The 24,790-nt window shown below is 46.2% G+C and overlaps 1 protein-coding gene and 1 long non-coding RNA gene across 3 annotated transcripts; one reads left to right on the top strand and one right to left on the bottom strand.

Annotated features, from left to right (window-relative positions):
- Positions 1-6,341: 6,341 nt before the first annotated feature.
- On the bottom strand, positions 6,342-16,474 carry LOC146442897 (putative G-protein coupled receptor 19). Of its 2 annotated transcripts, none has more exons than XM_085049709.1 (2): positions 16,348-16,474; positions 6,342-7,763 (listed from the first exon to the last, which is right to left on the bottom strand). In XM_085049709.1, exon 2 carries the CDS (start codon positions 7,747-7,749, stop codon positions 6,499-6,501), a length of 1,251 nt encoding a protein of 416 aa, XP_084905835.1. In that variant the 5' UTR covers positions 7,750-7,763; positions 16,348-16,474; the 3' UTR covers positions 6,342-6,498. The 2 variants fall into 2 exon arrangements, with proteins under 2 accessions (XP_084905835.1, XP_084905836.1); XM_085049710.1 differs by lacking the exon at positions 16,348-16,474 and adding an exon at positions 8,540-8,564.
- A 227-nt stretch (positions 16,475-16,701) lies between these two features.
- LOC146442896 (uncharacterized) lies at positions 16,702-17,890 on the top strand. The gene is made up of 2 exons (XR_014849490.1): positions 16,702-17,107; positions 17,680-17,890. It is a non-coding gene; the product is annotated as an uncharacterized LOC146442896 (long non-coding RNA).
- The last annotated feature ends 6,900 nt before the right edge of the window (positions 17,891-24,790 follow it).

Here is a 24,790-nt window from a genome sequence, read left to right as displayed (position 1 = left end):
TAGTTTTCGGCTATCAGTGAGAATTTTATAAACTAGCAATTTCAAGTTAATTAGAAAGGATGGAGAGAAGTGCAGGGATTGACAAGGATGCTTCTAAGAGCTAATTTATTCCCTTTATGCCATTTTTCTGCCATGCTTGGTTGGAAGATCTCCATGGAGGTGGTGAGAGAAGAGTGGAGGATCACCACTGGTGCACTCCAGTTTAGTTTCTGTTGTCAGGAGCCTTCCAAGGGGCACTGAGATACCTTTGAGGACACGATTTTCCTGTAGCAAGGGACAGGGAAAACTTAGCTGGTAATATTTCTCTTGCAGTGGTCAGGCTACAAGAAAGAACCCTGTGTGGGAGTCAGTGTTTGGCAGCAATTTTTGTTTGTCCTGTATAGGTGACATTTGGCAGTCTGGACCCCTGCAAGCTCCTGTGCTCCCCTTGAAACAAAAAGGAACTTGAGTTGCTTTTCATTAAATATTTCCCTTAAAGACAAGTCTCCAATGATTTGTTGCCTGGAGAGGAACTTCTGGCAGTTAACATGACCAACGTGTGGGAAGCAATGTTTGAAGATGCAGTTCTGCTGAGGGCCACATCCCAGCATCCCTCTTCTTACAGAAAAGAAACCCCATAGAACCCCAAGAATAAAGATTCTGAGAAAGATGCCCTGAATTAGTGTAAAAGACCAAGTCAGTAATGTGGCAAGAGCTGTTTCAGAGTCTGCAAAAAGCCAGAGGGCAGATCAGCTCCCAGCAGTGAGTTAATGAGGCAATCAAGGCTACTCCTGCTGCATTTACAGCTAACTGGTAACTAATGTGAAATCTTGCTAACTCTGGATATTTCTCAATCATTTTCCTCCCTGTATTCGGATCAATATGGGGAGAAACTGTGTGCAGTATGAGTGAAGGTGGAGACAGTAAATCTGCAGGGCTGAAGAGAACGGTAGTGCCTCTGGAAATAAGGTGTGTAATTACACCCATCCATATGTGGCCTCTGCTGCCTAATTCTACATGGCCTCAAAATAATTCAAGTCCTTGATCAGTCCCTCTTCCCCCAAACCATGAGAACAAAAGCATCTCTTGCTTTAACTGGTGCATGCAGACAAAAAACTTGTGTCTGGCCAGGCATGAGACAAGAACAAATTAAATTTTTTGGTGATGTAATCTTTTTTTCTATTCCCCTACAAATGTAGGACCAAATTGAGAGCTGGTGTAAAATGGTTGAGATGCTGCACACAAAGGAATTGCTGCTGTCTTTGCCACTTTTGAATTTTATCCAGAGACCAGTTTCATGAAACAAATTTAAGACTTTGTGTGCATTAGCAGTAGTGTAGAAAAAAAAAATCTGTGTTTTAGTCCAGACTGCTCATCAGAAGATGACATTTACACAACAATCTTCCAGTAGGTGTGTTGTGTTTTACTAGAAGCCAGTTCAAATAAAGCTGCTGGAATTTATAATCGTCTATTCCACAGCACTTGCTAAGTTGAAAAGAGCCAACTAATAGAGACACATTAGCTTACAGAATCACTTAGGGAGTTTAATAACCCTTCCTTTGAGCATAGGGGTCTGGCTTTAATAAACTTCAAATCTGCTTTTTGTTCTTTTAAACAGGAAGGATCTGATATTGAGAAAGGCTGAGCACTCAGAATTTCAGCTGAAATCATTGGCGTGTGTTCAACACCTTGGAAAACCAACTCCTAAATCAATGTCAGTTAAACCTGAATGTAAGTGGGTTGAGTTCAGGAGGCTGAAAAACCTCTGGGGATTCTTAAGTGGGCATATGGAAACCCTTAAGTCCAATTATGGGTGATAGCCACTTTGGTATCACCTCCATGAGGCTGGTGGAAACACGGGTACAAGTGATGTGAGTCTCTGCTTCTCACCAGCCTCAACCCCTCAACAGGAATTTTTTAGAATATACTTAACCAAAAATCCAACTTTCTGCTGAAATGAGAAGGAAGGGATGTAATTTGACAATTTGTAATAGGAATTCCCAAGGGCAAGACACTTAATACCAAAACTAAACAGCAGTGGTGGAATTTCCACTTAACTTGTGTCTGCTTAATGGGAAAAAAAAAGTTTAATGGTTGGCACTGTATCATATTCTTATTCAGGAAACATTTAAAGCTAAGGGCTGGATGGGCAAGAGACCCAGGAGTGCTTTCTCCCAGAACTTCTCCTTTGCAGATGGGGTTGAGATGTGTTTGTGAACCAGGAGTTTATTCTGTTTATTGTGCGTCTATATTGATCAGGCAAATCCTACAGAATTTTCCATTTCTTGCTTAAATCTTCATCATCTTCCTCCTGTCTCTGGCACTTCTGGAGCCTTGGCAAACCAGGAGGTACCAAGTGCATCCATCACCTGTCCTAAAATGATGGAAGGAGTGAGAAGGATTTCTCCTTGCTCTTGTGTTTTTACAAGTTTGGGTTAAAAGAAGCCATGGCAAGCAGAGCACTCTGCTACAAGTGGACTGGGATTTTACTGCTGTGGAAAGGTGGTTTAAGAGACACAGCCTGTAGACTTCACTCGTGGTTGCAGGGCTGGTTAGGCCCATGATGTCAGTGCAGAACTACCTGCTCTTCCGGTCTGGGGACATTGTGTCCCTAGCTATTGTGTTATGACAATCCTGGTCTTTTCCTGGACACTTGTAGTTAAAAACCTTCTAAAATGTGGGGAAATGTGGTAGACTTGAAGAAACAAGTGTCCTGGGTGCCTCTGGAGTCAGACCTAGCAGGAGGTGGGCAACCATGACCCTGTGGATCTCTGTGACCTCAGGGCTCATTCTCCATTCTCTTCAGTTCCTTCTCTTCAATAAAACTACTAACTGAAAGAACAACTGTTGTGTTTCAATGTCCAACACAAAGTTAAAAGTAATGCTGCAAAGTTGACCTGGCCTGCTTATCCTAGGTCTGATTTTACTGTGTCAGAGGCAATTAAATCACAAAGAAAAGCTAAGCATATGGTGATGTTTCAGGGAGAAACTACCAGCCCAGAATATGAACCACACAGAAAGTAGTAGTCTTGACTCATTTTCAAGGTCCTCTCATCTCCAAATTCATGGGAATTTTTTGTTAGTGGCTTTAATGAGAAATATCAGATCCTTATTTCATGGGGATTTCTGAATTTGTGAAATACATGCTGCAAGTGTTCCTGTGGTCAGTAAAGGTTCTTCCAACCCTACTTCGTGTCGTAGAGGAGGAGGAAGGAAATTTTCTACCAGACATTTCTCAACAAAAGGGATTCCCCACTGCCACACTGCCAGCAGAGATTCTCCACAGAGGATGCAGCTTGGGGCTCCAACACCCATGTGCTTCTGCTGCCTGCTGATGGCAAAGGGAGATACTCAGCCCTGTTTATTACACCCTGTAGTAGCTGCTGGTCTTGTTCTGTTAACTTTCACTGCTCCAGCACTTTCAGGCTCCAGGCATGAACAGGAGCCCAAGTCTGCCACATTTACTCTGAAAGCAGAAGAAAAAAAGGTATTCCTTCCCTGTGAGGGATATCTCTTGCAAACAGACAGCAGAGAGCTGGAGATTTTGAAAGAAGGATGAGGAGGGATAGCTGACACCTCCTGCACTCTCTCTTCCATTGCCTGCTTTAACACCTGGGATCAAAGTGGCCACAATGCTTTTAGGATTACTTGGCTGTGAAATGCCTCTGATAGTTTGGACCTGAGGATGTTTGGCCATGCCCTGGCTGCTCCGAGGAGAGGCTGGTCTGGAGCCAATTCTGTGCAAGAAATGAAAACTTTAGGAAAGAAATAACTGAGAGTATGTGACTGAGGTTTACAATCCCAAGACTGGCACAGAGTGGATGGGGACCAACTATTCACCATGTACTGACTTTGTCAGAGTTGGCTGAGCAGAAAATAGAGATTAGGAAGAAAGTACTTGAGATCCTCAACTGAAAAGAGGTCAAATCCTTGGTTCTCAGATAAAATGCTCCTGAAATCTGCTCAGATGGGGTCTGAGCAAGTAGAGCAGGGCTGTTTGTCCTGTCTTCCAGACTTTGTGACTAGGGCATTCTGGACCTGCTCTGGATTTACTGAAAGGCACCACTATTTGGCAGCTACCCTGGGAAGGGTGTTCATTCTTACCAGTGACAGCTGGAGGCTGGGAGGATGTCAGGAGTGCTTTATCTTTTCTGCTTTCTCTGCCCTGTCCTCGAGTAGCCAAGGCTACAGTAAACAGTGGGATACTGGGATGGACAGACCTTCACTCTGAACCCTACAGGACTCTCCTGTCAATATTGTGGGAAGAAAATAAAAAAGGAAACTTTGCAGGCAAGGGGTGCAGCAGCCTGGGCTTGACCTTCCACAGGCCACAGGACCATATTTATCCAGCAGAGTGAGGGGAATTCTCCAACAGGATGCTAGTGCTGCCCTAGTTTAGTGGATAAATACTTACCTGTGTTTTCTGAGGGTGTGCTACTGTACTGCTGGGGAATGCTATGGAAATTGAGATAATAAATCACAGTTCCTCACATAGACTCAGTCCAACTCTTATTAATGAGATTGGTAACTGGGGAGAAAGAAAAATTAAAAAAAAGCTTTCTGTTTCAGGAAGTATAGATGATTAGGGGTGAAGAAATTTTCATTGAGAAAGTACATTGTAAATGAGAATGGCTCAGCTTACAGTCCCTTCTTCCTCCTCTTCCTTTCATTAGGTTCCCTTCTTTACTTGCCAGACCCTTGCAGTCCTTCCTTCTGCTTTTCACCCCCTCTACAGACATTGCCCTGCCTGAGCACTGACCACTGTGTCAGGGACTGAAGATGTGTGCATCTCCTTCTCCTGCTCAGCAGCTTCTCCAGAATCCAGGGGTTGGTACTTATTTATTACCTTGCTTTGCAATTCTGAGTGCCTCTTGAGTTTTATTGTGCACTGGCATCCTCCTGAACCCCTAACAACCACACACAGCCTTCATGGCTCAGAGATCAGGCAGAGAACACCAGAAAATTGGTGAGCACGAGGCAAGAAAAGGGCTTGGAGTAGGGTTGAAAGGAGAGGATGGCTGTGTGAACTCCAACCAGCTCTCTATCAGATGGGTCATAGTTGAGCTTGGGGAACTTTGGAGTTTCCAAGCAGCAACAGTGATTGTCACACATGGTGAGAGTCCAGCACACATTCTGTTGCTGCTGACCACATCACCCCCCTGAACACTAACACAGCCAATAACCCATCTACTCCTTAAATGATGCTTTTCCTGCCTGGATGCTCAAGTGACCTCTGTATTTCCTAGCTGGCACTGAAATAGAGCTTCTGGGACCTAACCATATTACTGCCTCCTCCTCCTCTTCATGATACAAGGGGACCTACTTCCCTGAGGGAGGAAGCTCAGTTTGCTTCCAGAGCACATCCTTCAGGACCCAAGGTGTACATGGCCCCCATGCACAGTGCCTGTTTCCCATGAGCTCATCACCCTTGTGGGGACAGGGGGTGCAGAGAAGCTCCTGCCTTTCCCCACTGGCCTCCACTCTCATTTCCCTTCCCAGCAGGACTGAAGACCCAGCCATGCCCATTGGGTTGTTTTCTCACTGTGCTGCCAGAGAAAGAGCAGCAGGAATCAGCTCCACCTGCAGCCACAGCTCCAGGCAGGCTGTGTCCCCTGGGACACCTCTCAGGGACCTCTTCCAGCCTGCCCTACTGGAAGATGCTGCCAGGTGAGTGTGGGACTGCAGAGCTCATCTTCCTGCTCCTGTTTGGGACAGGCTGCTCTGTGCTGCAGGTGTCCCTCAGCAGAAGGGGCTCAGGCCAGGGGACACAGCCAGTTTCAGATGTCAGGAGGCCCTGGGTGCCTGGCACTGCGTGGTCCCTTTTGCTCAGCAGCTCTTCTCCCTGGCTGTGCCCACCCCTGGCACACCAGGCTGGGGTAGAAGCAGCTTGAGGAGTTGGGGAGGGTGAGACCAAGGAAGGGAATTTTCTTGGGCACTTCAGACCATGAGACCTCCAGAGAGGCACAAGGACAAAGATGTAGAAGCATCCAGCGCTGGCCCAATGCTGACCCTGCTGGGGCAGTGGGAATTTTGTCACTGAGGAGGCCACTGGGCTCAGGCTGAAGCCAACAGGGCTCACATGTGGACGTCTTACCTGTGGGGTCTCAACAGCAGGACAGCCCCAGCACAACTGTATTTGCAGGGACTTACTGGAAGGAAGCCTAGATGACTTTGGGTGGATTTAGGTGTTTATACACCATGACCCATCCTGTACAGGGAGTAAGACAAGCAGTTTTTCCTTCTTTCACTTTTCTCCCTACAGAGGGTGTAAGGACTCTTGTTTTGCAGATGAGCATTGGTTGTGATTCTGGGAGAGAAGTTCCCCAAAGCAGAATGTAGTAACCGAAATGAAATAGAACGAATGCATCAAACCCAAGGCATTTAATAAAATAAAACATCTCTTTCCTCCCCCCTCCCCCTGCTAAAAGCTGTGTTAAAAATACATAACTATACATTGGTCCAAAAGGAAAACTCCTTCTTCTGGGGGTACAGAATAACTTTTCAAATCAATGAAACCCACTAAACAAACGTATTTGGGGGATTGGATGGAATAGGCCAGGCAAGTTTTCTTTCCTTGGCTTCTCTGTTAAAAGCTTCGTAGGTGGAGTCTTTGGTGACACTTTTGGCTGTAGCTGGAATATCTGCTATACCAACATGATTTTTTTTTGCTATCCTGGAACTGGTGGTGATGGTATATGCATTGCTTCTGTAGCATTTCATGGCAGACATGCAAAAAGTTTCTTTCATCCCCCTTCTGAAATTTGCATTATAGATGGAGTAGAGGGTTGGCTTAGAGGCTGAGGAACTGAAAGAGATCCAGGTGATGGCCAGGAAAAGCAAGGAGCTCTTTCTGTAGTCTGTTTCCTGTGGGTGCCACAACTGCACGGTGAAGAAAGGGAGCCAGGACAGGAGAAACACCGAGTTTAACATTAAGAACATCTTAATTGTTTTCACTTTTGTTCTTGGAACAATATTTGTTGTTCTCCTGACGGTCATTCCATCTGTGCCTATTCTCCAAATGTACTTAATGACTTTCTGGTAAAAAAGTATAATGAGGAGTGATGGGATCAAAAACACCACCAAGAGGTGGATGATACTGTAGGCAACTCCTTGCCAAGAATCAGGGAGAAAGAAGTTGCAGTGGTGATCACTGCTGGAGCCATAGAGGAAACAGGCTGGAGATGCAAAGAGAGCACCACAGAGCCAGGAGGCCAAAATCATTTTTTTGGCTTTCCCCCTGGACACTTTGAAGCTCAGGGGATAGACAATAGTGTAGAATCTGTCCACACCTATGGAGAAGAGCACGTAGATCTGGACGCCGGGCGTGAGGTACTGGATGTACCTGACCAGCCGGCACAGCTCCGCGCCCAGCAGCCAGCGCCCCGAGATCAGCTGCAGCAGCAGGAAGGGTGAGCTCCCCACGCTGCTCACCAGGTCTGCACAGGCCATGGACACCACAAAATAGTTGGTGGTGGATTGTGTCCTCCTGCTCCTGTGGATCACCAAGCAAACGAGGAAGTTTCCCAAGACAGAAATCAGCCACAGTGCTCCCCAGACCGCACTGGCAGCTGCCATTTCCGCTGGCCTCAGCCCATACTCTGGCACGGTGTGGTTCCTGCTGGAGCCAGCTGCTGGGGATGGAGCTTCTGCCATCTCGTAGCCAGCAGGAGGGGTGGAGGCTTTGGGGCTGCTCGTGATCTGCAGCAGCAGCAAGGTAGGGAGAAGGAAAGGAGCACTGCTGTTATCCATGCTGACAGCAAACTCGGCCATGTCTTTAGCTCAGGCTGCAGACAGAGAGGAGAGAAAAGGCTTTGTTGAACAGCTGTATATGAAAAGCCCATCTTAACCTACAAAACAATATTCTCAGCCGTAGAAATATACACTGTGACTTCTGTATTTCTAAGCAAACACTGACATACAGCTTCTGGGATCCACTGTAGCTGCTCCTTTGTGGTGGTGTGACACTCTGTCAGAGGGACCCCAGCCCATCCCCTGGCTGCTCTGTGGTGCTGCCAGCCTTTCATGCCCTTTCACTTGTGTTCCTCCCAGCCCCACTCCATGGCTGTGCCTTGTGCACCATGACCCCAGCCCTGCCTTCATGGGGCAGATGAGAAGGGCAGGACTCCTTGGTCATCACAGAGGGTCTCCAGGCAATGAGAGGCCTCAGGCCAGAGAAGTTTCTGGACCATCACCATGTTCACAAGCTCTGAGCTGACCAGGTTATAGCCCCCTTTTTCATGTGTTATCCTTAGAGCAGGATGTCTGTGGTGGGAAGCTCTTCCCTTGGGGCTGGGATGCTGCCAGGGAGACTTCCTGGGACTGAGCACCCTCACCAGCAGCACCACCCCCTGTAAGAATGACTCCTGTGATCCTGAGTGATCCTCAGACCCTCGTGGATGAAGTGAACTGAATTTCTGGGAAGCCCTCAGTGAGAGGCCTTCGGGGTGTGTGTGAGCTCATGTGCACTTGGGGTCATCATTTTGTCCTTGGAATAACAATATCCCTGACTGCTAACACCAAACTTAATGCCTGCCAATTCCAGTTTGTCTGAGGGTGTCACCTGTGTGACATTGTGCTCCTGTACCTCCATGGCAGACACACCACAGGGTGTGATGGGTGTGACCTCCTGTTCTGAGGACAGGAGACAAGAATGTATTGATTGATAGATTCTAAAGCTGAATTTAGCCAGATTGTTGGGTTGCTCTTAGCCTATTGCAGGGATAAAATGGAAAACCAGCTAATTTTAGTGGTTATACATATGCAAACAGCCTGCTGCTGTCTTATGTCCTTTCAGTCATCACCTTGACATGCAAAGCCTTTTACTCACTAGAGACACAAAGCTTTTTCTATGGGTCTACTGTAAGAATGCTGAACTCCAGAGCTTGATACTGTGCAAGATAAAGCAGGATTCAGTCAATGACCAGAAGATCAAAAAGTTCATCCTTTCTGAAGAAGCCAAATGAATGAGCTCAAAAAGCCACCACCATCCTCCTCAGCTTTCTCAGTGATCCAAATTCCCAGGTTTGCTTTCTGATGGGCTTTTTTCAATGACTTGCTGATGCTTTTTGCTGTGCCTGCTCTAGCTCTACATCTGTTACCTACTATTTTCTCCTTGTCTGCCTGCTCTCAGAGAAGCCTGAAAGCACAGAGCCATGGGTTGAATTTGGGATCTCCCTGTTTTGCATGTCACCTTCAATAATGCAGTGCAAAAAAACCATCAGATGTAGGAGAAGAAAAAATGTATTAATTGCTTGGTGTGGTAATAGAAGTTTTTTCCTCTACCCTTTTTAGACCCTGTGTTTAATGTGAAGGGGCACTGTCAGCAGGCCATACATTGTCCTTGTCCCCTCTGCTGCTGGAGGGCTGTGGGTGCTGCACAGCCTGGCCTTGCCTTCCCTCTCATCCTTGGTTGCTTTCCCTCATCTTTTCTTAGTGTCTTCACCTGGCAAGTGATTCCTGATTTCTCAGAGGGCTCCTGTTTGTCTTTTCCCATTCTCCAAATGAGGAATGTGTTCCCCTGGAGAAGTCCTGTTGTCACCAGCTGTCAGCAGGGCATTTGGGCTGCTGTGTCTGGCAGAGTGGCAGGATGCACTGACAGTGCAACCTGATAAATTGCCTGTTAAAATTATCTGTAATAAAATAATACATGTGGAGCCTATTAACTAGATAGAAAGGAACATCATGGGATAATCTTCTTCCTTAATTTCCCTTCTTGCCGTGCAGAAGTATGTGCCATTTTAAAATAGCCAGCTGTACAAATTAGGCTTCCCAGAGGAATAACCAGATAAAATGTCTTGACCACTACTGGGGAGCAATGAAAGTCTGGTACAAGAATGAAATGACTTTCCTAAGCTGTTAAAATGGGCAGACTTGCTAACACTGTTCTCATGATATTTCTCCCTGTGAGCCAAATCTGTCTCAGACCCGAGACATTTAGTCATGCAGGTGGGTAAACCCCAAAATAGTTACAGGGTTGGAGTGCTCAGATAGTAGTTTTATTTTTTTTTTCCTGATGCATCTTGCCTAAGACTCAGCCCAACTGCTGTTCACTAAAGATCTTGGGTTACCTGCAATCACACCTTGGAGAAGCCAGGAAGGGAGCAGCCCTGGGCAGAGAGCAGTGTGTGACCCCATGGAGAGCAAGCAGGGGTGCCTAAAGCAAGGAGAATGCCAGGAGATGGAGCCTTGTGCTGGAGCTCTGCTGGCAGAGGAAGCAACACGAGGGTGGGAAAAGCCAGCCACCTTCCCCAGAGATGGTTCTCATGTGGTGCTGGGCTCCTCACAGTGGGTGGAACAGGAGAGGCACCAAGCAGAAGGGACAGTGAGGCTGTACTTTTTGATTCTTCCTTGCAAAAATTGCAGGTCGTTCAGCACACTGCCCATGAGGTACAGGTGGAAATATAGGTGCAATTATAGGGAGTTTAACTAACTTGAGCATAGGATTTCATGGGTTGTACAGCAATTACTTGTTTTATTTTTCTAAAAAGTAAATGCCATGTGTTTAACCAGTGTGCTCTGAGATTCCTGCATTCCTAGTCACAGGTAATTTTCCCTTCAAATGGACCAGAAGCTGATTTCTTTTATTTTAAATGATCTCTATTCAAGCGTATTTTCCTTACGAGGCACTGAGATCAGGATCATGCCCTGGTTTAGTACTAAGGAACCTGCTTGTCTATAGCCCAGCATATATTTCTCTTCAGTGGGTAAGCCTGGTTTTTATGAGTCTGTATTTTATAGTGGAGACTTGAACTTCTGCATTGTGAGTAATGCTCCAAAAGGAAACATGACCATAACAAGCTCAGCATAGGCACAACTCTGTATGGGTCTGGGGTGCAAATAACTGGAGATCCTTTGACTTGCTACGTTATTTATCTCCAATTCCCATGTCTGTGTTTGATGCATTGTTCACTGAAATATGGTTTAAGTGTTAGTGAACCTTGCAAATATGAGCTCCATAAAAACCAGTGATGAGCTCTGACAACTCCCTCTGCCTTGCAGGTCAATAAGCAGAAATTTAGATGCACAAAAAGTAAAAATTATGTGCAGCAAATAGGGGAGGCCTAATTACGTTTTTAGTTAACAAAAAATGCTTTCATTAATTTTCCCTTTAAACCAATACAATACTGACCTGAATGGCTGTTTTCCAGTAATTATGAGTCTGTATGGATGCAGCAGTGCCAAAATTCTCACTTGGTCTTTCAAGCATTTTAGAGTGGAAATCCTTTTAAAACTGGTATGAGGCCTTTCTGTATTTGTGTTTTAAAACCTACTTTTTTGTGCATTTGCCTCGGAAAAGAAAGAGCATGTGAGATGACTCATAATCACTGAAGAGGGATTTCCTGGTGCCACAGTTCCATTTTATTGACCTTAATTTGCAGTTTGGAAACCAAATCACTCCATTTTGAGCTGATTGCTCTCCAAAACAGATCTGTTACTTAGAGATTAACTGTTTGAGCCACAAGAACTTCACAAAATCACTGCCACGTATACTTGGCTTTTGCACAAAGCCCATATGGCTTAGTCACTGTGTGTTTGCATGTTTACTGTCCTGTCTGAAAATGCAGCGTCCATTGCAATTTGGACGAGCAAAACCTAACAAGATTCACAAAGGAATGCAGTAAATGGGTTTTTAAAAAATGTTTAATCAAAAGGAAAAAGCATTTTGTTTTCCAAGTAGTGTTTTTCAGGATTAAAAAGGCAGCTAAAGAAGCAGATCACTGTACATTACTTGACTTAAGCACTAGCAGAGGGGCTTTTTTATTCAACATATTTTACCTCTCTGCATCATAGCTGTAAAACACCAGGAAACCATTGGCCCAACAAATTATGTCAAAAGCATTAAGCTGGTCATTTACTCCATGAGCTTCCCTCTCTAGAGAGTATCTCGGGAATAGCTGCCAGACTGGAAGAGAAATGCTTCATCTAACTGAGTTTAATTAACATTAAGAGTGTGAGTGAATTGAATCAGAATGGGGGAGGGGGGCTTTTGTCTGGCTCTGAGATGCTCCAAGGTGACATCCACACTGCCTAAATTGGGATGAAGTGCCCTGTGCATGCATTGTGTCACTGCAGAAATCCCTTTGCACAAGAGCAGAGTCTTTTCACCTCCCTCTGTCCCTTGCTGGGCAGGGATGGCTGCTGTGCATATTGAGGCCATTTAGTGCTTGTGCTGAGGGAAGGAATGCGGATGCACATGCTTTTGTAAGCACACGATTTCCCTGCCAGTTCTTTTCTCTGCTCTAGTGCTCATGAAAATGCTCAGCTCTGTGCCCTGCTCCTCTTGTGAAGGCATTTCTATTCTCTGGGCAGCTCTTCTGAGCAAAGCCTGAAAATCTCTCGAGGTGAAGTGTGTTCCTCCTCACTCTCTGCATTCCAGTGGGGATAGGAAACATCTGCCCTGTTTTATCAGGATAATAACGTGTTTTGGGTGCAGTGAAGCTTTTCAGATCCATACCCACATCTCACACACTGCTGACTGCTCTCTGGCTTCACCCAGCTGGTGGAGATTCCTGCTTGGCAGCACAGATAACCATGGATGACATGGCTATCAGCATGGACTGGCTCATGGATGGAGCTCTCAGAGCTGCTGTGGACACAGCTCAGCTCATGGTAAAAGCTTCTGAGCTGAACTGATTGTGTGAGCTGATCTGTGTTTTTGTATCTTCTGTCAGGATCTGAGGCTGAGCCTGTGCTGAGGGATGAGGTCATGGGAGCAGGAAATGTGGATGTAATCAAATAAAAGAAGGAAATGTTCTCATTTGCAGCACATCTAAAGAATATATGTTATACTCTGCTGCTGCATGAACATGAATCTAAACAAGCTTTTTCTGCTGTGTGCTTGAGGAAATTCAGGGCACCCAGGCAGCCTCTGCCATCAGCCTTCTTTGACTCTTCAGGTTCTTTTCTGACTGTTTTCCCAAGGTATTAAAACTGAGGACAAGGACATAATACTGCAACACTTGATGGGATTGGGATCCACTTTTGTTTCTCATACTGGCTGCTTGAGGAAGAATCCCTTTTCAGCTTCATCCTTTTAACTGAGCCTAGTAAGGAGTGAGACATGCAGTAGCTAACTGGAACAAGAGCAGAGTCCATATATTCCTTCTGGGTCTGTTAAATCACATCTGGAGTAACTACTCTGACCTGGAGCTATTGGTTCAAGGAAAATCCATGAGGAATGGTTTTGATGAACAAGTAAGATTCAAACTCATTCACAACTCATTCACAAATACAACATTTGGCTGAATCTCCTTAACGTACCTTGCCATCTCCTGAAGCTCTTTGTGGTTTTAGATATTCTGGGAGCAATGGCTTTTTCCTGCATCTAGAGGCAATGCATTTTTCTCATGTATTTACTGTGGGTTAAGACTGACCTGCAGGAAGTCACAGTGGGTCTATTAACCTGGGGTAAGTTGCTAAAACCCAGTAATTATTCATGCACCTAAAGCTTAAGATGTTTATTTTCTGTTAGCAGTGAGGAGAAGCCCTCCCTGTAACTGCAGCTTCCACTCACACCCAACATCATGCTCTGGTCCAGACAGAGGCAACATATGAGCCAGATTTGAGCTCAGTGTTACCCAGACAGACACCCCCAGCTCCTCAGGGAGCACCACACTGTACAGACAGGAGCACAATGGACATGAATCTCCAGTTAGAGATGGAGCTCTGGTCCCCAAAGGACAGCCCTGCAGGTTTAACAGTTTCAAAGCTTTATTTTATCCTCCTACTGCTGTGATTAGTATGCACAACTCCAGATTAAACTTGTTCTAAAAATGATGGCAGAGCCCAGTGTGACTGTGGGGGCATGAAAAAGTGGGAGCAAGCAGAAGGACTGACCTAATTTCCAACTCTGCTGTCACAACATCTTCCACATACTGGAATTGCCTAAGAAGAGTGTAGAAAAAAAATTGAAATACAACTTTGGAGGATTTTTGTCCTCCCTAGCGGGGATTGAACCTGCCCTTGGACATGGCTAGGCTGTACTCTTTCCTGATTCAGAGGTAAAAAATAGATGCTCTCTCCCACTCTCTTGCAGTAATTTTTGGCACCACCAGGCCCTGCCCACAGCACAGCACAGCTTGGTGTGAGGAACATGGTGCTTACCAGGGCTCCTTTGCCATGCTGGGTGTTGACAGATAAGTGGTGATGGATCTCACTCCTGGCTGATTTCTCTGCCCATCTCTTGGAAATTCTCACCCTCTCCCCACTGAGTCCTCTCCCCCACAGGGAAAATGCATCAGCAGCCCCAGCAAGGACTTTGCAGCTTAGCTCACCCTCTCACCAGCACTGAGCACAAGTTCTCCCACTAGGAGAACCTTGGGAGCTTTTTTTATTGTTGGTTTTGTGTGAAAAGGTTGTGTAGAAAGGAATTTTTTACAGGAAATCTTGGGAAAACTGCTTTCTCATCACACAAGAAATGAATATGGCAACTGGAGTTTTGCACTGGTGTGAATATTTGTGCTGGGATGTGAGGGTTGCTGTCTTGTGGCTCTTGGCCCTTGCTGGTGACATGGAACCAGTGCTCACATGGCAGAGGTCCCCTGTGCTGGACATGGGGTGGGGTGGCAGTGGTGGCTGATGAGCAGAGATGCCAGAGATCCTGAGGTGCTTCCAAGACTTATCTGATAGGAAAGAGAGGAGCAGAGCTGCATGGGCAGCAGAACAACATTCCCGTGGGACTCAGCCAGAGGACATGGCCATTAGTGAGAACATCTCAGTCTTCCTGTAGCAGCTTTGCTGGAGAAGCTGGGAGGGCTGAAGGCCATGCAAAGCCCAAAGGTGCATTGGAAATGCCTCATGTGGAGATGGTGGTGAGAAGGGAGTGGCTTGGGGAGGACAGGAGCAGCCTAGGGAAGGCACTGAGGCAAGGTGTTAACCTGCTGATCACCCTGAGCTGGAGATGTGCTCGTGGACAGAGTGCAATGACAACTGCAACTGCTGCCAGAGGGAAAGTCCAGGGAGAGATGGAAGCTGCTGGGATGAAGAAATCCCAAACACACCAGCACTGTGTCATGTTTTGGTGCTTGACACGGAAAGCAAACGTGGTGGGGAGGTGAGCAGATTCCACCTGAGGATGTTAGGGGTTTGTTCTGCATTCTCTGCCTGAGTTTGCTCCCTGTTAAACACCTGGGAGAGGATGCCTGGTGGGGCTGCAAAGGAAAAGGCAGATGGAGATCCTATGATGTGACCCAGATGTGGGAACTGCACTGCACAGCTCTCCAAACAGAGGCCTCACAGGAGAGCTGTGGGGGAGTGCAAGCTTTTACTTTGAGACAGGGAGCAGAGCTCCCCAGATGGGGCTAAGGTAGAGATTCCTCTCCTTAGTGACTCATCTGAGACCAGGACGCTTAAAATAAATCAAAAATCAAGCTTACTCATAAATCAAGTTTAAAAAAAAAAAAAATCCATATTTAGACACCCAAACGAAGATTAGCATTTAAGGATGCCTCTGGCTTGGCAAACAGTTTTTCTGCAAACCAAGCCACTTGTTTAAGTGGTTAAGAGTGACTTGAACAGCAAATCTTCAAGAACCACATCTGAAAAGCTTTGCCAGAAAGAACTGGCTATGAATCCTGCCTCATGCACACAAATGGCCTTTTGAAAGCAGAAGGCAGCTTTGCTTCCCCATGACTCCGTGGAGCCAACATACTGTTTGACAAGCTGGAAGCCAGCTGGATGAATGAGAAATATTGCTAGGCATTCTTAGAGAGTATGTGCCTGAATTAGCTAAGCCAGACCAGCCCTCTTGCCTGTGCTGGCTTGGGAGAAGCAAAGATTGCTCTGCCTGTGGGGTTTCCCTGAGTAGCTGCACCCAGGCAGCCACATGGAAAAAGGGAGACAGCGCTGTTGGAAAGGATGGTTTCAAATTAATGACTGAAAAACACAAAAGCAGCTGTTCTAGAGCAATAACATGAGGAAGGAAGAAGCTGTTTGAATGTATTTAGAGACAGAAAAAACCAGATGAGCAGATCAGTCTGCTCCATTGCCATAAAGTAATTTTCTGCTTTCACCGAACTGATGATGTCAGGGGATTGTTTCAGACAAATAAGTAGCATAATTGAAAGATAATGGATATAGATACAGAGAATGTAGATTTGTGCAGAAATTATAGGGAGTTATTCTACAGTAATTCTACACACCTCCCTGCTTCCAGCAGAATAAGCTTAAAATTCAAGCCCCACAGAACATTTTCTCCTGAGGAATGAGTCCTCCTGGCTAAACCCCAAGAGTTTTAAATACACATAATTAAACACACGTAAGATAAATTACTGGGGAAAATCAGGTCGTTTGCCTCTGCGGGGAGAAACGCAGGAACTGCTGTACCCTTTAGCCACAGCAGCGTTCAGCACAGCCCCAACCCTCACATACCTGCTCCGGAGCATCATCCCACCGGCGCTGCTCTCCTGGCGCTGCCGGTTATCCCGAGCGAAGCCGCGCCTGGGAAGCTCCGGCTCATGCTGGGGACAGCCGGACCTGCTGCTGCCTCTGCCCGCCTGCTCCCGGAGCCGCTGAGGGAAGGACAGGCTGCTCCAGCGCTGAGCTTCAGCGGAGATCACCCCCGGTGACGTCGGGCAGGGCTGCTCGCTGCCCAGCTCCGCTCCGTGCCGGCGGGATGCGCATCCTGCGGCGCGCCGGGCATCAGCACCGCGGACAGCGCCGGGGACCTGCGGGGACCGCGAGAGACACCGGGGGACACCGAGGGACACCGAGGGACAGCAGGGGGACACCGGCAGGGCCCGGGGCTGGGCCGCCCCCGGCTGCCGGCGCTGACGTGCCGGTTGCCATGGCGAGCGCGCCGGCCGGAGAGGATGCTTTTCTGCCGCGATGGTCGCCATGGGACCCCGGGAGTGAAAGGAACGGAGCGAATGAATAACGGGAGGGAGGTGGGGGAGAATATTTAATTAGCTTCCTCGAGGAATTTGGGCCTTTCTCTCTCTCTCTCTTTTTTTTTTTTTTTTTTAATTCCCATGTGGATACCGAAACTCAGACATCCTGGTCTGTTCCCCCACCCCCCACCATTTAAAATTTTTATTTTATGGGGAATGGCAGTGACACCATTTCCTCATGTTCTCTGTCACACACGCTTTATTAAGCAAGTTGGAATAACAACAAGCCTCCCCAAATCTCAGTAAGTCTCTCTCACCAACGTTTTCCCCACAGAAGTACAACAGCTCCATAAATTATGTTACACTACAAGTTTAAGGAAGGAAAGGATCATTTTAGTCCTGGCAAACTTTCTGCCTGTGAACTGACCAAGAAATTTGTTTGGAGTATGGATTTCTGTTATTTTGGGATTTCTGACTTGAAATGGATTGATAAACTGAACCAACAAAGGCTGGGTATTTTCCTTTGTTTTCCCTCATTTTTCAGTGGAGAACTCCAAGTATATTTTAATATTTTTTTTTACTAGATGTCTTCAGTGGATAAAAAGCACAGTTATTTATTGAAAAATACTGTCATGGAAGAAATGATCAATGTTTTTTTCATACTAATTACCATGGAATACTTTAGTTTCCCATACTTTACACTTTTAAGTTACATTACCCAGAGTGGAGTGGGCATGCTGGGAATCAGGTCAGAAACAGAGAATAACTCCTATACAAAGAATTAGTCTATTCTTCAGACTCATAGAAAATTAGTTAGAAATAACTAAGGTGTGGGCAGATTTTTTAGACTGAGTGACATGGGGAATGTCAATAGGAATTGTCTGTTCATCTTCCAATGGAAGAATTTGGAAAGGAGCATCAGATGGAGGAATCTGATGGAGAACATGAAGAGGGGACTGGAGGGAGTTCCTCAAAGTGTGGGTGCAGAATTTCATGTGAAACTGGGGAGAGGTTGAACAAATGTTTGGAAATTGCTAAACAGAACTGAAGTCTCTAAACTAATAAAACACAGTGCTTTCATTAAATCATCTGGGCTTAGTGCATTGGAGGCTGGGAAAACTCCTGGAGAAAGGATTGAACTCAGGTTCAGTGAAAGGTATTTTTATAAATAAACCAACGATTTTATAAAGTTTGGGCTGGGATGTGGCTTTCTAAATACATCTACAATACACCTTTGCCCTGTTAGAGAATGGCAATAGTGATGGCAGCTTGGCCAGACTCCAGCTTCATTGCCATGTGTTTCACACAGTGGATTTCAAAGTTTGCTGTTTTTTTTACCAGCAAGTTGTGTTTTATGTTTTGTTTTGGTTTTTTTCCCTGTTGTTGTTGGTTTTGGTTTGGTTTGGGTTTTTTTAACTGTCTCCCTCCCTATGATTGTCAGCACTGGAGAAAGATAATACTAATTTTTCCCTTTTTTCCAACCTGGTTTTCCTGACACTGCAGGAAGGTGAAGGAATTAATTAATTAATTAGCTTCCTCTGGAAATTTGGGCCTTTTTATCTTTTTTTTTTTTTTTTTTTAAATTCCCATGTGGATACTGGAGCTCAGCCATCCTGGTCTGTCCCTGCTGTGCTCCTGACACCTGTGCTGAGGAAGTGTAGCACAGAGAGATGAAAACTGCTCACCCAACTCACACCTCAGCTCCTCCAGTTCAGGGATGGAACCTCTGGCAGCTAGAAGTGCACCATGTTTTGAAATAAGGCATAAAACCCTGACAGTTGTTTTGGGGTTCACTCTCTCCTTCTTGCCACACAGACATCAGGATAAGGCCTTGAAATATTTAGGGATATTATTTTTTCATGAGCTTTGCTCACGTTATCAACTGCAGTGTCAGTTGGATTGGTCAAGCCTTTATAAAATCCGAGTTCATCGCTTTGGTAGAGACAAACTAACTGGAAGAGGGTGAGGAAGTAAACCTCACTCAGAATATCCAGAGAGCCTGAGACATCAGGCTTATTGTTTGGAGACTTGTTTCTCTGACAACACCTAAGCATTTTCTCAAGTTTGTCCCAAACCACCCACATTATTCCAGATCTGATGTCAGTTGTTGCCAGAGCCACTGTTGCTGTTGATTATTTTGGAACTGCTTTTGCAGGGCAAAGTAATTTTCATTCAGTGCTGATCTGATTTTATTGTGTGGCTTTTTTTTAACCAAACCTGGAAGTTAATCTCAGATCTATTTTTTTTAATGACACCTATCATATTCCTGGTGTTAAAGAAGCTTTTATTCCAGCCAATGAATCCAGAGACAAACCCAGACAGAGATGGCAATTACCTCAACTGACGCTTGAGGTGACAAAAGGGTTCAGCATTGGAAAGTTTGCTGTGGGGAGGAGGAGCAGAGAAATAAACCATATGAAGAGATGAGAGATAATAGGTGTAAATCAAAATGTCTGGAGAGTTGTGCCTTCGGTGCATTGGGGTGGTTATGGCTGAGTTACTCCCTGAGTTACTCCCTGGGGTGCAACTCCACGTGGAGTCTGTTTGCAGGGCAGACAGGAGAAATCATTGGCATTTTTGCACAGGGCTGAACTCTCACTGGCCTTGACAGTCCGGGTGGGTCTGTTCCAGCTCAGCATATTCCATAATCTTGAGTCTTCTGTTTTGTCCAGGGGATCAGGCTTGGGGTTTGGTACACAAGGGTTTCAAGGGTGGACAAGGTGACTGGTTATGCCTCAGGCAGGATCTCTCAGTGTGAATTGGGCCACTGAAGAGCCCAGCAAGAGCAGGGGGTTTTGTTATGTTCTGTTTTGTTTGTTGTTTTCACCTGTTTAAATCCCAACGGTGGCTCAGAAAGCAGTGAGAAAAGCTCCACAGCTGAGCTAAAACCATATCTTTGCTTGGCTGTGCTCTGACCCCTCTAAGGTCTGACCTTGCCCCTCTGGGCTCTGACCAGAGACATGTGAAAAGAAATTGAAATTCTGGGATAACACGCTCCAGGGCCATCTTATATGTGCTTGGTGTGGAAAATAGCAGCTTGCCAGGAGCAAATATGACTCACTCTCACTAGGTTTCAGAAAAGAAGGGGCATGTCTAGGTTTCTGTTCAATTAAAGCTCGTGATGAACTCGTTGACTTTGCCTCCTCCCCAAGCATTGACTGCAAAGCCCTTGGAGTGGATGTTGTGCATTCCAAAGGATGTCATTCCATCAACCTGCAGTTCACAGAGTGCAGCTGGGATGAGTCAGATCTCTGTGCCTGACATTCCCACATCCTTCAATTCATGCATGTGTTTGAAACAGAGCAGGACTGGTGCTGAACCACTCATTGAGAGGCACAGCAAGATCTGTAGCAGCTTTCAAGAGGAACTCATTCCCTGGAGAAATTGATCCTTTGCCTCCTACTCAGAGAGTTTCCAATCCTGTGGTGATGTGAAAGCCAGGCCAAGAGGATCAGGACAGAGAGGATTGCTGGCAGTGCCAGGCAGGGAATCCTGAACAGGGAGGGAGCTGTGACATCAGAGGGAGCTATGGCAAGAATAGAAACATGGATAATCCAGTGCTAAGGAAAGCAGTCATGTCCTAGGTTGCAATATTGATGTAGTTAAGTATTCTATTACCACCAGCTGTGGGCCATTAGCTGCTATCACCCACTCCGGATGACAGGCAATGGGCCATCCGTTAGCTATTATCACTTGCTAATGACCCACCCCGCATGACAGGCAATGGGCCATCAGGGACCCACCGTGTGACTCATGGACTTATCTCATCCCATTGTGAGATGCTCTGCCGAGGAGGGAGGGCCAGGTGTTCCCACCTGGATATAACCTGGCCCTGGAACTGCCTGAGCTAGCCCTGTCTACTGGGTTCCCAGAGGACCAGAGCTACTACTGGATCTTCAGCTGGAAACTAGACCTTCACAGGATCACCGCTTCAACTGGACTACTTCAGTTGGACTGCTACTACCACCCTAACAGGGTGTTAGGTTGTATCTGACTTTGTCAGTGCTTTTCCTTGTATTATTTCACTTATTTTTAATTTCAATCTTGACTTGTGATCTCCCACTGGTTTGTTTTCAAACCAAGACAAGTCATAATTTATTATTTCAGTCTGTGCACAGCTTGGCTGAACACCACTGAGTTGGAGGTCCTTTAGGATGGTTGGAGTGGCTCCCTCCTGCTCAACAGAAAAAAACTGTTTTACTGTCCTGATAGGGCCAGAGAGCTCAGGGTGGGTCAGATTTGGTCAGTGTGGCTTGAGGGCTTTGTACAGAGCAGAGCTGCTGATGTGAGCTTGCCTTAAACCAAAGCAAAGCAAAACAACCCCTACTGAACCCTGAATTTATGAATTGCTCTCATCTGCCACCTTCAGCTAAGAAAACTGGATCCCTGCAGGCTTCCATGGCTCTCCCTGGAAGAACTATCCCCATTATGAGTCCAACATGCTGATCAGCAGGCAGGATCAGCTCCCCACAGTGCTAACCCAGCTCTGAGCAGCATCACCTGAGGGGCTGCAGAGATGGGAACTGGCTCTGCATCCACACTGCAAAATGCAATACTCTTCCCAACAGCAGATCTGATTTTCCAGGGACATGGAAGGTGAGAGGAGTTGTTTGTTAGCTGCTGTGTTGCATGCTCTTGGTCAGGGCAGAGTCATGTCCAGCCCTGACTGTGTGCTCCAGCTTGGCACTGATGCCTTAAGGATTTTTAGCTTCTATTTTTCATGTATCTGTAGCTTTGGTGTGCAGCTCTACGCTTCATATGGAGTGCTAAAAAACCTCTGTTCCCAGCATTTTAGACAAAACATTGCTCTCAATTGGAAAATCCAAGGACACTTCACTGCCTCAGAGCCCCAAAATAGGTAAACAACAGTGAATTGGGGGGAGCAAGCTTGGGGTGGTTGACATCATCAGCTGAAGGTGTAATTGGAGAATTGAAGTTGATATGTTAATGGACAGAACTTATAAAATGTGAAGAACTCATGACTCACTGTCCATTTTGGGTGTAGCCTCTCAAGTAGGCTCTGTCTGCCCTAAATATACCTAAAGGCCTTTAATAAATTAACCTGCTTTTTATTCTCCTAACTTTGTCCAGCCTCTGTTTTAGGAAGCCCTGTTTTAGGTATCAGCACAGCAGCACAGGGCCAGCCTGGTTCAGTGCTGTGGGCAGGGGCCTGGAAGGACAGATATTGAAACACAAAATTTCACTGCAAAGCTGTCTCTTGTGACACACAGACCTGCTGGAGCCATAAGAACATCCTGCCACATCCTGTCAAACAGCAGCCCTTAGTCCTCAGCCTCTTTCACCCAGCTAAGATTTTTTCATAAAATTTTACCCAGTAAGCCAAAAATGAAGTAGTCATTGAAGAGACCAAGCCTTCCTTGCAGAAGGTATTTAGTCTCTTTGGTGCTGAAGTGTCTCCTGAAAATGGAATGAGAGCCTTGCTGTGTTGATGAGAGCAATGGTGAAACAGACTGCCAAAATCTGGGCTAAATTCTGATGAGCTCTGTCTCATGCTTGGGGAAACAGAAGCAGAAGGAAGTGAAATGGCAGAGCTGTGAATTGAGGACTTGTCACTCAGGCCAATGTAGAGAACATCATTCACACTTGGCCTGGCAAATACAGAAATAGGACTTCCTTGAAATTTTGAAATTTTACTCTTTTGAATTATCACTAAGATTCTTCACAGAAAAATTCCCATAAACATTTTTGCATGTTCCCATTTAATGCATTGGCTATTTTCAGAAATTTTTCAGAAAATCCTTGCTTTGTCTCATCTTTGGGGAAGGAGGGCCAGGGATCCCCCTAACATTCTCATCTTATTTACTCCCTTTCTCATGCTGCTTTTTTAAACATGACAACATTTCCTGTGCTGTGGTGGAGTTTGTTTAGCAAATCTGGCATTGGCCTGAGGAGCTCTGTGTGTTCCAACTGTCCTTCTTCACACTCCTCTGGTCAAGCCTTGGCTGCTGCTGATGACTGGCAAATCAGGTCCATCTGTTCCCTCCAAAAGATGCAATAGAGTGGCTTTAGAAGGAAAATACACCCCAAAAGGGCTACAGGTGTGTTTGCTTTGAGCCTGATTGGCAGTCTCATTAAAACCATTAGAAATGCTCCCCCTGATTTCAGGAGGGAAATAATTTCCTGCTCTGGAATTGTCTGCCTGAGTTACACAAAGGAAACAAGGTCAGGCTTTATCTTACAGTTACTTATATAATAACTTATTACAGGGTTAATAACTGATGAGTCAATCCTTGCAGAGCCCCAGAGGTCAAAGGGTTGCTGATAACCCACCCTTGACTGGTGTTCTCCCAGCATCCCTGATAAGGCTGCTGATAGGCATTTCATGCTTATCCATCAGCCTTTTGTGGGCTACTTATAACTGCCACAGCACTGTGAATCTCAGCTAGCAAAACAACTTCTGGGGCAGAAAACTCCTTGCAAAGTTTGGAAATTGCAGTGATTTTGGCATTTGCAGAACACTGGGTTGGTGGATTGAATGTTACCTCAGTTGTGAACATATTTCTGGGAGAGGATGAGGATGCTCCAGCCACAAGGCTTCCTAATGTGGCATGAGAAACCAACTTATTTTCTGGCTTAATTTTGCCATTGGGAAAAAATAAAAAGCGGGGTTGAGGAGGGAGGGGACAACTTATTTCAAACAAAAATACAACAAATGACAGACAAGCCCTGAGAATGGACACCAGGTTGTGCCACATGTTGGCTGTTTTCCCCCTCACTTCTGAATTTGCTTTTAAAAACAACTGTGACACTATTATGTGTGTCTGTTACAAAAATAGCCATCATCTGTCACTCTCTAGGGACACCAGATTTTCTTACTTGATGAGATAAGGTAATTTCTTTCCCCCCACTCGGCAAAGCAGTGAGGTTATTTGAGAATTCCCTGTGTCTGGGAACAGCCAAGATGGAGTCACCCCTCTGAAGTGTCAGCAGTGGGACAGGTTCAGGTTTACTGCTCGAGCAGGGAGAGCTCACAGACATCTGTGGCTCTTAGGAAGAGCTCCAGCAGTGCCTGGCAGGTCTCAGTTTGCTGGGAAGGGCAGAGAAGGATGCACATTGCAGGGACTTACACCTCTCCCCTGATTACCAACAGATTCTCACAATCGTGGCAGAGAAAATTCTCACATGAATAAAACTCTATGAGAGAGAGATTTGTTCCAAAGGGACAGAGAAAACAGTGGCTTCGGGTGGTTATTGTCATTTATTGTGTATAGTCAGCTTGTTTTTGGGACAGTGATGTCCAAAGGGATCTGTTCCTTTCCCAGCCCCCTGGCCAAGAACTCCACCTTCAGGAATTTGACTTGGAGGGTTTATAAACCAAAAGAGAGATGCAGCAGAAATCTGCCAAGGCTGCAGTTGCACTTCCTTGGAGGGAGGGAGGGAGGGAGGGAGGGAGGGAGGGAGGGAGGGAGGAAGGAAGGAAGGAAGGAAGGAAGGGAGGAAGGAAGGAAGGAAGGAAGGAAGGAAGGAAGGAAGGAAGGAAGGAAGGAAGGAAGGAAGGAAGGAAGGAAGGAAGGAAGGAAGGAAGTCCACTGTAAGTTTTCACACGTTCACCCAGACAAAAGCCCGGCTGGCCTCTCCCGAGCTCCCAGCATGAAGAACGAAGCTCTGCTCTCCCCTCATTCCGGAGCGCAAATCGCTGCTGCCATCCCGCGGCTCCCGAGGATGCTCCGCAGCATCCCAGCAGCATCCCAGCAGCATCCCAGCAGCATCCCCTCTCTGCAGGGACCAGGACAGCCACCAGGCACAGGGACCTCCGCAGCGGAGCTTCCCACGCCTCCTGCCGCTCTGACACCTGAGTCTGAGCCCCACTTGTGAACCAAAGACAGGTGACACCTTAACGGGGTTGGTCGCTGCCCTTCAGAGGAACACATCTCTCCCCTTGGGAGGGTGGTGAACTCGAGACAGGCAGTGCAGAGTGACTGAATCTGTGCAATGACAGTGCCAACCACAGCCAGGCTTCCCCA

This window comes from Lichenostomus cassidix, chromosome 1Ab, assembly GCF_008360975.1.
Source record: "Lichenostomus cassidix isolate B80296 chromosome 1Ab, HeHo_3.0, whole genome shotgun sequence".
NCBI classification, from domain to species: Eukaryota; Metazoa; Chordata; class Aves; order Passeriformes; family Meliphagidae; genus Lichenostomus; species Lichenostomus cassidix.
This window is presented reverse-complemented; position numbering and strand designations above follow the sequence as displayed.